The 12,570-nt window shown below is 43.1% G+C and overlaps 1 protein-coding gene across 3 annotated transcripts in view; it reads right to left on the bottom strand.

Moving 5' to 3' along the window:
* The window catches only part of MAP2K5 (mitogen-activated protein kinase kinase 5), a 260,205-nt gene extending 249,218 nt beyond the window's left edge, over positions 1–10,987 (bottom strand). For all 3 annotated transcript variants that reach the window (XM_079699882.1, XM_079699883.1, XM_079699884.1), the window contains exons 1-2: positions 10,632–10,987; positions 4,519–4,567 (exon numbers count right to left, since the gene is read on the bottom strand). In XM_079699882.1, coding sequence (XP_079556008.1) covers positions 4,519–4,567; positions 10,632–10,766 — 184 coding nt within the window. In that variant the 5' untranslated portion in view covers positions 10,767–10,987. The remainder of the gene's footprint in view (positions 1–4,518; positions 4,568–10,631) is intronic.
* Positions 10,988–12,570: the final 1,583 nt, after the last annotated feature.

Here is a 12,570-nt window from a genome sequence, read left to right as displayed (position 1 = left end):
ACACCATCCCCTGGGATAGAAATCAGAAAGAATATAACCACTATAGACCCTCTGCCCCCTTGGGACATAGGGCCCAGTCAAGTGTGGGAATTTGAATTTGGAGCCTGAATTGTCCACCACCAACCAATTACATCCCACACCTGTGCAACTGCAAAAATAATTCAAAAAAAGCAAATTACTTACTAAGCTTTAGGTTACATGCATTTTACAATTCTCTTTTGAATACAGACATATATAACATACCATCTTATTCAACAAGGGTATTCCTACAAGGCACAAAGTACACTCGTCCCTCAGTATCCACAGGGTATTGGTTCCAGGACCACTCCCCCCAACCCATAGGATACCAAAATCTGTGGATGATCCAGTCCCTTATATAAAATGGCATTGTACAGTTTGCCCTCTGTATCCACAGGTTCCGCATCCACTAATCGGGCAGGTGTGGAATCCAAGGATACAAAGGGCCAACTGTACTAAGAAGAAAGCAAGAGTGAAATAAAACATGGTTTCTATCACCAAGTCATTCAAAATCTGGCACACAACCAACTGGAAGGGAGGCCCAATAGGTTATGTGCTCTAGTAAAGTGCCCAGAGAGATTAACCACACCTGCGGGGATCAGAGACTTCACCAAAGAGACGGCATTTCTTAGAACTGAATTATCAGTAAGAGAACCTAACCTTTCCCCTCTTTTCCACTTACTCAACTCTTTTTCTCTAGGTAAAACAAGTAAACTTGACACTGTCGTTTCTCTCGTTGCTTAATTCATATCACTAAATATAACACCTCTTTTGTATAAGTTAGTGTTGGGTATACTTTGCAGTATTAAATATATTACTATAAATATCTTAAAGTTTTATTTATTCAGGAGTTGTTCCATCATACCATAAACAACTGAAAGAGCTCAAAAATTTCAACAAATTAGCTTATAAACTACATCTTTCCAACTATTTCTTATACGTAGATTTCATTTATTAGTGAAGATCCTTGGTACAGAAAATAAGGTTGCCCTAGAACAATCACGAAAAAAGCCAGCCTAGGATCTTAAGTCTATAATGGAAAGTACACAATAATCTAAGCACAAAAAAAACAAAGAACTATCATTATTTTGTCTCTGTGTATTTTTGTTCTTATTCTTTTCACCTAAAACTGATCCAGTGCAGATGGGTATAGAGCTTCTGCCCTTGTTGGGGGAAAAGAAGGAAAGTGATCTCTAAGAAGTTAAACCTAGAAATTTAAACATTTTTTCTGTTAGTGTTAAGTGTACTTTTCGTGTTAAGTATATTACTGTAAGCATTTCTTTGATCAAAGTTTTATTTATTCAAGAGTTGTTCCATCACACCCATAAACCATACTTAACACCCTTCACAGGCTTTCAACACACTTGGTTATAAAGAGTGCAAGTTTTATAGTCAAACAGAACTGCATTTGAATATGGGTTCCACCACTTCCTAGCTGATCACTTTCAACAATCTCTTCATGTCTCTGAGTTTCAATTTCCTCACAAATATAATTTTCCTACCTCACAGAGTTGTTGCAAAGATTAGCAACAATCCAGGTAAATCATCTAGTACACTGCCTAGCACAGAGCAGGCCATCAATAAGTGATAGCTAAAATAATCAGCATTAAAAAAAAAAAAAATAAAAATAAAAATAAAAATAAAAAAATAAAAAATAAAATAATCAGCATTACCACTATGAACCCTAACTCTGAAAGCCAGTAAGGCACAGGTACATCGAGCCACTTGGAGGGACCCAGAAAGCAAGAAGTAGAAAGAACAAGGTAAGTTTCTTTTTTGCCACATCTAAAAACAATCAGAACATACAATATCAAGAATTATGACAACTCTCAGAACAAGTCTCAACAGTGCTTGAGAATATACACATGAGAAATTCCACTTCACCACTTACTAGCTGTGAGACTTGAACAAGTTGCTTACAGGAGATGTCCTTTCCTCAACTAGAACAGAGCTAATAACAGTCCTTCAAAGTACTTCATGGGGATCTTGTCAAGGTTAAATTAAATGATATAACCCACAGAATGCTCTTAACAAGCATCTGGCAACAGTAAGTACTCCAAATGTTAACTACCAGACTGTCCATGAAATCCCTGGCACCCCCAAGGAGTTACCGCAAGGGGTCTGAAGAGCTTGCAACACTAATATGTATTTCAGATATACATACTATTTTTCAGTAGTATATGGAGTCCAATGTGGTTAATACAATACGAATTATTTTAAGAGTTCTCAAGTAGCTTTTAAAACCATGAAATGATTGTTGAAAAACATTCAATAAAGATATAAAGTAAAAAAGTGTGCTCATTCGGCCAACTCTTCCCCCACTCCAGCCCCAAGTCTATTTTCCAGGGGAAACCACTGGAAAGCACTGCAGTGGGCACCTCTTCAGATCTTCATCTCTCAATATATACATGAAGTTGGGAGAAGGAGGAGGGATTAAATATTTTACAAAATGAGATCATACCATACATATTTTGTTTATTCAACAGTATATAATGAATATACTTCTATGTCAATGCTTAAAATTCTCATTCTTTTTAGCCACTGCTTAATGCTTCAGACTATGGATAAATAATTTATTAATCCATTATTCTAGGCATTTAGCTTACCTCTAAATTTTTTGCTATTAAAAATAATTCCATGTCGGGCTTCCCTGGTGGCGCAGTGGTTTAGAGTCCACCTGCCGATGCAGGGGACACGGGTTCGTGCCCCGGTCCGCGAAGATCCCACATGCCACGGAGCAGCTAGGCCCGTGAGCCATGGCCACTGAGCCTTCATGTCCGGAGCCTGTGCTCCGCAACGGGAGAGGCCACAACAGTGAGAGGTCCACGTACCGCAAAAAATAAAAATAAAAAAAAAATAATTCCAGGGACTTCCTAGTGGTCCAGTGGTAAAGAATCCACCTTCCAATGCAGGGGACACGGGTTCGATCCCTGTTCGGTGAACTAAGATCCCACATGCCATAGGGCAACTAAGCCACAACCACTGAGCCCACCCTCCTCAACTAAAGAGCCTGCGTGCCGCAAACTACAGAACCCACGTGCTCTGAAGCCAGGCACCACAACTAGAGAAAACCCGCATGCCACAATGAAGAGCCCACACGCTGCAACAAAAGATCCCGCATGCCACAGTGAAGATCCTGCGTGCCTCAACTAAGACCCCACGCAGTCAAAAATAAATTAATTAATTAATTAAAAATAATAATAAAATAATAACTCCAGGGGGTTCCCTGGTTGCCTAGTGGTTAGGATTCGGCACTTTCACGGCTGTGGCCCAGGTTCAATCCCTGGTTGGGGAACTGCGATCCTGCAAGCTGTGTGGCGCAGCCAAAACTAAAAAAAAAAAAAAAAAAAATTTCCACAAGGAACACTTTGTTTGAAGGGTATTCAACACATGTGTAGGTATTTCTGTTGGACAGCTTCCTAAAAGTGGATCTGCTGAGTCAAAGGTTTTGAACATTTTATATTTTGGTAAGTATTGCCAAATTGTCCCCCAAGAGAACATAAATAAAAGAGAGGACAGGGCCTCCCTGGTGGCGCAGTGGTTGAGAGTCCGCCTGCCGATGCAGGGGATACGGGTTCGTGCCCCGGTCTGGGAGGATCCCATATGCCGCGGAGCGGCTGGGCCCGTGAGCCATGGCTGCTGAGCCTGCGCGTCCGGAGCCTGTGCTCCGCAACGGGAGAGGCCACGGCAGTGAGAGGCCCGCGTACCACAAAAAAAAAAAAAAAAAAAAAAGAGAGGACAATTGTACTCTCTGTAGTTAACCATCTGCTTAAAAAACAAGAACAAATAGGAAAAAATCATGTGGAGAAACTACATTTTTCTACGTGCAAAAGCAGACCACATCTTCAAGAAAAGATGGGACCACAGTTACAGATCCTTACTTTATCCTTCTTAACACCAGAGCCCCTGTGCTGACTAAACTCTCATCTTAACATTACTCAGCCCGTGACCTCCCTCTGGCTTTTGTCAAAACCACTTTTCTAGTATACCCTGCCCCCACCCCAGTCCCCAAGCCAATTGTTTTGGGGGGGTGGGAAGGACTCAAGACCTGAAGTGTTGCTGCCATCATCTAACAGCCATGCCAAGCCCCAATAAAACAGAATTACTCCATGCAACGTTCACTTAAATGTTCTACTCTGTTGCTGTTTTAAAGCAGCAAAGGATTAAAATCTTTTAATCAATAATCACTGGCCTACAGGTAGTTTACACGTTTCATTTTGTCCCACAATATTATTACAGTGAGGAGCAAGAGCAGATAAAGGTCATGGTGGTAATTAAAGCTATATTACAGAAATATGCACACCCAAGATATGATTAAATAAGAAAATATTACTCGGTTCAGTATCATCATTAAACTTGCATTAATTTATAAATATTTAAATGTACCATATGATGATCATAAATAATCTGTTTTTGTCAGTTTCTAAAGTAATGCAACCCATAAACCCTCTGAAAAATTACTGCAGAAAGAAACAGTCAAGAAAGTATACCCAGACTTACATTCAAATGCTGTGGTTGTTGCTTCAGGCAGAACCTGGCCTATCACATCCTAAACAAAGAAAGAATAAAGGAACACAATTAGCCATCTTCTTTATTGCTAACATGTGGCAAATCCTAGAGGAAACAGGAGAACCTGGAAAAGATTTTTAAAATGTTGGCATAAACTATAAAAACATTAGCTCATAATCACACTTAGCCCAGCAATCTAAGTCCAGAGTTTAAATCTCTATTCTGGAGCTTAAATCTCTATACTGGGGGTGGGGACCATTTAAAAAATCCTTTCCACTCTGTACTAATAACATAATTTTTTACTCTCGATTCAACAGCATAGACAATTACACTGTTGTGCATTTATTTAAAAAAATAGGTTTCTTCTATGGGAGGCTATAGAAGGAATGTACTGTTAGTAGAAAAAGAGGTTTGGGGAGTCAAGACTGGCCTGGGTTTGAATCTCAGCTCTGCACTAAACAAGCTGTGTGACTAGCAACAAATTACTCAACCTCTCTGAGCCTCAATTTGATTATCCTCCAATATGGGTCTAGTAATGCTTACAGAGGTAATGTAAAAAGTATTAAATAATGTAATAAACATGAACATGAACTAGCCTAACACACTGTAGACCTTCAACAAATGTAGCTCTGGATATGTGACTACCAACACCTTTCCTTGCACTCATACTGGGAAGAGTTCAAAAAACAAGTTTCCACGATGATGATGTAAATCTACAATACTACAATACATTTAACACAAACAACTCTTATCAACCTTTACTCATGAACAACTAAAAAACATATTTAATGACACCGAAATAGTTAATCTAGCCTACAAAAGAAAAAGTGTATATAACCTGATATCAATGTTTAAATGAATCTATAAAGTCGAAAACACTTAAAAAATAGTCTACACAGACAGCTTATTTAAAGAGGTACAGAACACCTTCAAGAAATAGTTAGTTCTGGGAAAAGTTACCCTCCATTATGTCCAGTCCAACCCAAATGGTCTGCAAACCTCATTGTTCTCAGGGAGCTCTGCCACAACATCTCTCCTGGGCCGTGCCACAAATGGCACCAGGCAGCCAGCTGACAAAGCCACTTGCAGTATTTCTCAGCAGGGAGCCCACAGCCCTTCCAAGCAGGGCACTTAGCAGGGTGGCGGCTGCAACTTCCTTCTAAAGGCAGTTCTTTAGAAGCTTTTGCTGCAGTGGCGATTTGCATAATAGCCTTGTCTCTACTGTGTGTATATGTATATGTGTGTGTGTGTGTGTGTGTGTGTGTTTTAAATAAATCTGTGCATATAAAATTGATCAAAGGGAACTATCTTAGGCAGCCCTCACTCATTAGAGCCAAAAGAGATTATGTTTTTCTTCTTACTCTAGTCTTAGCAAATGAAACAACTTTCTGTGGAAGTATTTGTAAAAGATTTTAGTGTTGAAAAAAATCCTTTCTACATACTTGTAGGCAGAAAGTATTTATTGACAGCTAAATGAAAACTGTTGAGTGAGTATAGAATACACAAGCAGCCAGTGTAACGCCTGAGAGTGTGGACGGGAGCCAAACTGCTAGGGTTGGACTTTGGCTCCGCCGTTCAGTCACTCAGTGACTGAATTTCTCTGTGCCTCTGTTTCCTTCTGTGTAAAAATGAGATCATAACTGTACCTACCTTGTAGGACTAATGAGTTAATATTTATAAAGTGCTTACAAGAGTGTCTAGCACATGGTAAGTGCAAGTATTAGTGTCTGTTAAATAAATAAAACAAGTCACTGATGACTGGAACATTACAAATCTTACCTCATAACGAAATCCTAAATTTCAGCACCTGACAATCAGTGGAGGATGGTCTTTGGTTCACTTACTTCATCCTTCCACAGCATTTAATGAGAACTAGCCAGTATTGGTTTAAAAGTGGGGGGGACCCTCCACTGCCCCAATCCTCCTAGTCTAGGTTATCACTGCTTACTTCCAGACAACCAATCTTGAGATGTGAACCCTAGAGTATTAGCAAACTAATTTAGGATCCTTCCTACTTATGAAGAGCAGAACCTGTCAAACAGCAAACTTCTAACAACCATCTGAAAACCCTGCTGAGCAGCAATGGCCTCCTTTGCCCATCAACATAAACAAGGAGCCACACAAACTTTACAACTAATGCGGGGGGAAAAAGAGAAAGAAAAAGCAAACCTGCTTGAGAGAATCATGAGAATCACGTGAACACAACTGACCATCTTGTTCTGTTAAAGCGAATAAAGTGGGGCTATAATAATGACAAAGAGGTAAAAATCAATCACTATCTCCTGGTCTTTTCTAAGCAGGCACATTTAATTTTGTGTGTATTTTCCAGCTGTATTTTAAGTGACTTATTTCAAAATAACCCTGTCTTATTCTCAACATTTTACTCAACCTAAAGAAAGTTTCAAAAGAGCACATAAGTTCACATATCTTGTTGGTGATCATTTCTTGATCCTTTTCTTCTCCTTCCTTTCAATAAATCAGTCGAACAAATAGCAAACCAAAAATATAAATGAGCATCTATAACGTGCCAGGAGGATAAAGATTACAAAACTGTAGGCTACAGAAGAATAAGACTTGCTCCTTGACTTTAGGAAGATTACAATCTGTCACAAAGATAGAGACAAACCTAAAAGACTAGCAAATCAGAGCACTTATAGTATGATAAAAGAGCCAAACAAAAGACATAAATTAGCAAAGGGTAGGTGCTAACTCAGAAGGCAGGAAAAATCACGGTCTCTGTTAAGATAGAAGAAACTTCACAGATTGAGGGGAAATCTGGGCTGGAACTTGGGAGAGAGGATTCAAACAGCAAGAGGAAAGGGGGAACATTCAGATCTCCTGCACAATTTTCCCCAAACTGGGGACTGGATTGCCAAGGAAGAGGAGAAACACAGAAAGCTGAAAAAGAGATAATCCAAATGCCTCTGCCTATGAGGACCAGCTGGGCCTACTTCACAATGCACCAGTCCCTAACTATTCAGACGAAGGACAAAGGCCCCAGAGAGACCCAGTGACTTGCCCACAGAGTCCCAGCCATTTGATGGAGCTGTGAATGGAGCCCTCAACTACTGACTCTGAGTCAAAAACACCCTCAGCTGCAGCTGACTCAGTGACTACAAATTGCTTCTGGCTTCCGTGTCTGGTTCTGCCACAAACCACCTGTGTGGCTTTAGCATTTTCCCCATCAGGGGTTCATGCTTCCTCATTTGAAAACTGAAGTGAGGAGGGATATCAGATGAAGGGGAACATTCCAGGTTTCATTTGGCTTTAAATTTTAAGGTTCCAGCCAAAGATGCTGATGTGACTGTTGGTTTTTTGCCTATTTCTCAATGAAGAGATAAGGTAAACCTGGAAAAGAGATCTAAGGAGTCTTCCAGGATTTGAGCTTGCAGTTCCAAGAACTTGATATACAGCACCCATTGTCCCGAGCCCTTCATGAGGCCTTCCCAACATAACACACTCCACCTGGGCGTACCTGAGCAAGCACGTGGCACACGGCACTCTGAGCTCTAGACGGTGGGACTGTTTGTGCAAAGTTTATTTTTAGGCCAGTCATCCTTGAGCCAATGTACAATTGAGAGATGCCCAGGCCCTATCCCTTCTGCTGCAATAACAACACTTACAGAGCACTTACTCTGCTCCAGATTGCTGTAAGTACTTTACACATACCAACTCCATTAGTCGTCAGAACTCTGTGAGGTAGGCACTACTTTTATCCCCCCAACCCTATTTTTGTCTTTTTACAGATAAGAAACTGAGATACAGAAGACACTTGCCCAAGTGAGTCTGGTAAGGCTTACAATGTAAACGCAGTCAGCCTGGCTCCAGTTTGTGTTTTTAACACTGTACCATTCTACTTAAAATAATACCTTCTGTTGTCTTAAATGAGTAAAGTGAAAGAAAGCTCTTGTCTTTCTCATCAGAGACACAATCTCACTTAATCTTTACAAGTCTTTGAGGCAGGTATCATTATCCCTAATTTACAAATAAAGAAACTGAGGCTCGGAGAGGAAGAGTGACATGCCTAGCTAGTGGGATGGTTTACAATTAAACACAAGTTTCTTGATTCAAAACCTAGTGTGCTGTCCACAAAACCATAATGGTGTGCATCCTCTTTGAAGCTCCCTCATTAAACAAATATTTCAGGGTCCTATGAAGCATCAGAAACAGAGAGGAAACAGAGGTGTCCGTCTCCTCCAGAAGTATACCATCTCGTGGCGGAGACAGACAAAACTAGCACAAAACCCATATACTTTGCCAAAACAAAGTCGTGGAAACACAGAGGAGGGGCATGGGACCAAGACCAACGCAGAGGAAAAGCCAAGCTGGGCTTTGAAGGACAGGTGGGAGTTGGCGAGCTGAAGAGGCCCAGTAAAGAAGGCCTGGGCCCCTGGGAGAACTCACGGTTAATTCTATATATCTGGAAGACAGGAGGCTCATGGGGGTGTAGTGAGAGATGAAGCTGGTGCCAGGCAGGTACAAGCCAACCAAGATGGGCCCAGAGGGGCTTCCCTGGTGGTGCAGTGGTTAAGAATCCGTCTGCCAGTGCATGGGACACGGGTTCGAGCCCTGGCCCGGGAAGATCCCACATGCTGCGGGAGCAACTAAGGCCGCAAGCCACAACTACTGAAGCCTGCACGCCTAGACCCCGTGCTCCGCAACAAGAGAAGCCACCACAATGAGAAGCCCGCGCATCGCAACGAAGTGTAGCCCCCGCTCACAGCAACTAGAGAAAGCCCACACGCAGCAACAAAGATCCAACTCAGCCAAAAATAAATAAATTTATTTAAAAATATATATATATATATATATGGGCCCAGAGGACCACGCCAAGGAGTTTGGACCTTACCACGAAGGGAGATCCATGTGCATGTGAGCGTGTGGAGAACTCTGGATGCAAAGAGAAGGATGGCATATGTGTACAAGATGGGAGGCTGCTGGTTTACTCCAGCCTCTGCACTCCTTGCGCAGACACCTGAAGATCTGTATGCTCTAGGTGGTCAGTAACATCCAGAACTCAAAATGACAGTACACAGATCAAATTTTGATTGAGTAACCTATGACAAGCAAAAACCACATCCCAGATCTTCCTCTTCCCCCAAACCTCCACCCAGCCCCATCTTATCCTGCAGGTATGTTCCACTATAGATCTGGTACTTGCAACATGCTCCTCGGTATGTCAGCTCTGCCTTTGATAGCGCAGTTATTCAAAATATAAAATGGGCATGATGTACTCTATCTCACATGAATATTAAAAGCTGAGAAGTAGTACTACAGCATGTGGAAATAAATACCAAGTAAAGTAAGGAAATCTGAGTTCTGGCACTGACTCTCCAACTCACAAGCAACATGGCTTTGGAAAAGCCATTTCACCTCACTGCTCCTCGGTAACTATCTGCAAAAAAGATCAGAGGGCTCAAAAGGCCACCTCCAAGGTTATCCTCTGCTCTAACATTCCATGATTTTATTTTAAATATATTTTGAATATTTATTATGAAAGTAAGACTGCATCATTGACTCTAAGATGCACATTTCCCCCTCTATTTTAACATCTCTGAAATTGGGTTTGGGACAATGTGTGGCATGTCACAGCTTAACAGGTCGCATTTTTTTTCTTTCTTAGCGGTACATAAAATAATATCTTAAAACTTATGATGTCTTAGGCTTGCTGAAACATGATTGGTTAGAGTTGCCTTGTTTCCCTTTCCCACTAGCTACCAAGTTTAGAGAACTCAGTAGAAAGACAGGCTGGAATTTGGCCAGGGACATTCCAAAAAATCCTTGAGAAAAACTCTCTTCTAGATTCAGCTTTTTGTATCCCAGTTGGTTGCTTCTGTGTGTTATGTCCCAGTCCAGGCTGTGAGTTCCTTGAGGGCAGGGGCCCAATCTGATTCATCTCTATTTCCCCAGGGACTTGCACACTTGTCAGATTTCAGTCTATACAATTAATCAATGCTTGTGGTGGAAGAAATAAAACTGCCCCCATACAAGGCCAGCAATGGCCACTAGCTCAGGCCACCAGGGTAAGATTTGGTGATCAAGGTGCTGACTGCCCTACAAATCCCTGCGCCCCCCTCGCTAGGGACACTGAGATTAGCACTCACCAGCACATCCCTGAAGAGTAGCTGCGGCCCAGAGTGCACTGTCCAGTCCACGGCTCCACTATTTGGAATCTTGATGCGAATCACCAGCACCTGGTTCTCCATGGCATGGAAGGGGCCAAGGGCCAGCCACAGCATTACAGGTTAAAGGGGCTCACATCCTGGTAGGGGGGAACCCCCTGGCTCCTGGTTAGGCGGGGGCTCGAAGAGGTGACAAGGGGACTGAGGGTCAGAGGACAGAGTGGGGGGGAGTGAAGAGAGGAGGTGATCCGGAAGCAGCCCGCAGGCTCGGAGCCAGGCCCAGGCTGTATGGGGTTGAGGGATGTCTCCCTGTGAGCGTGGACGCGGCAAGGGGCAGGAGCCAGTAGGAACTAGCGGAGATCAGAAGGTTCTGGAGTTGGAAAAGAGAACAAACGGCATCTTGCAGCTCTCTGCCGTCTGTGTGGGTGTGAGGGGAGAGCACAGAGAAGACGCCGTTTTAGAGAGATACGGCGGCAGGTGTCCACTCCTCCTTAAAGGAGCGGGGAGGGTCCCCGACTTGAGGGGACTCAGTCCGGGGCTGTTAGGAAGGAGCCCCAGGGCCGCCGGACCACAAGAAAGCTGAGGGGGCCCTCCGCGGGAGGGTCGGGGGCAAGTCCTCTGCCTCACCCCGAGCCAGAGTGCACGGCGCGCGCGACTCAGAACCTGCAACCCGAGGCCGCGCGTCCCGGCGGCGGCGGCGGCAGGAGGGGGAAAGCGGCGGTAGGAGGGGGAAGGCGGCGGCGAGGGCACTGTTACTCCGGAACCAAAACGCGCGGCGCCGGAACCCCGGGAGCCGGCGAGGGCACCCACCTCCCGCGGCGCCATGTTGGAAGAGGGCAGCTCCTGGCCGGCCCCGCCCCCGCTCGCCGGCGGGCGGGACCCGAGGAGCAAGGGCTTGGCGCCGGGGCTGGAGTGAGGGGACCGACTGGACTATTCAGTCGTGAGACCCCACCTCCCCTGTCGCGAAGTGCCCACCCATGGCGACCGGGTGACAGCCCTTTCTTTTCCCGACCCTCAAAGTCAACCAGGTGAAAACATTTAACAAAAGAAGGAGGGAACTGAACTAGAGCAGGGGTCCGCCAAAAGCCGATTGATGGCTTAAAATGCGTACTGTTTCCCTGTTCAGAAGACTAGAAAAATAGAACTGCCCCTCTCGTTTATTCCTACTTTATCAGGCCCTGTACCTAAATATTCTTGGAGGTTTGTGCATCAAATGATCAAGAGCAAGGTTGTCTCTTTTTCCTTCTTCCAAGTCACAGATCCGGAGGATGATCTTTCTCCCAAATGAGCAAAGCGAGTGTGGATTTTTCAGTGAGGTCCTTTACCCCCATGGTTACCCTAAAATAGCAAACAGCGCACTATGCAAAAGCAACAGTAAAGAAATTCAGTGAAGAGTTTAACTGCCTGGGTACAGTTGCAGTAGTGGCATCATCTTTTCTTATTAAACCTTTGAAAAAAAATATCCTAGACAGTCCATAAATTTTCAACTAGATAACAGTTTACGCAGTGAAATCACAGGCAGTAGCAATAACCCTTGGTTATTTTTAAATGCCTTGTTAACCTCAGATTTTTAAATGGATAATTTTGTTCATCTACGATGCCTATACAGAAGTTTGTTTACAAATTGCAACGCATAGTTTCGTCCTTTACCTCTAAGAAAAGTCCACATATCGCTTTACTTTGAGGGGCTGAATTTTGTATAAATTCGGTGGGAGAGGAGTGTCATTCCCCTCTCTAACAGTCGAATAGTTGATGAATGCGAGAGAAAAAATAATTTAAATACTGGTAAGTTTTGTTATAATATCAATTTTTTACTGCATATTTTCTCTACCTGCATTCCTTTTTTTTTTTTGGTAGTATTTGTTTTAGCTAGTTATTTATTATTTATTTATTTATGGTTGCGTGGGTCTTCGTTGCTGCG

Source organism: Hyperoodon ampullatus (genome assembly GCF_949752795.1).
Source record: "Hyperoodon ampullatus genome assembly, chromosome: 3".
In the NCBI taxonomy this organism is placed as follows: Eukaryota; Metazoa; Chordata; class Mammalia; order Artiodactyla; family Ziphiidae; genus Hyperoodon; species Hyperoodon ampullatus.
This window is presented reverse-complemented; position numbering and strand designations above follow the sequence as displayed.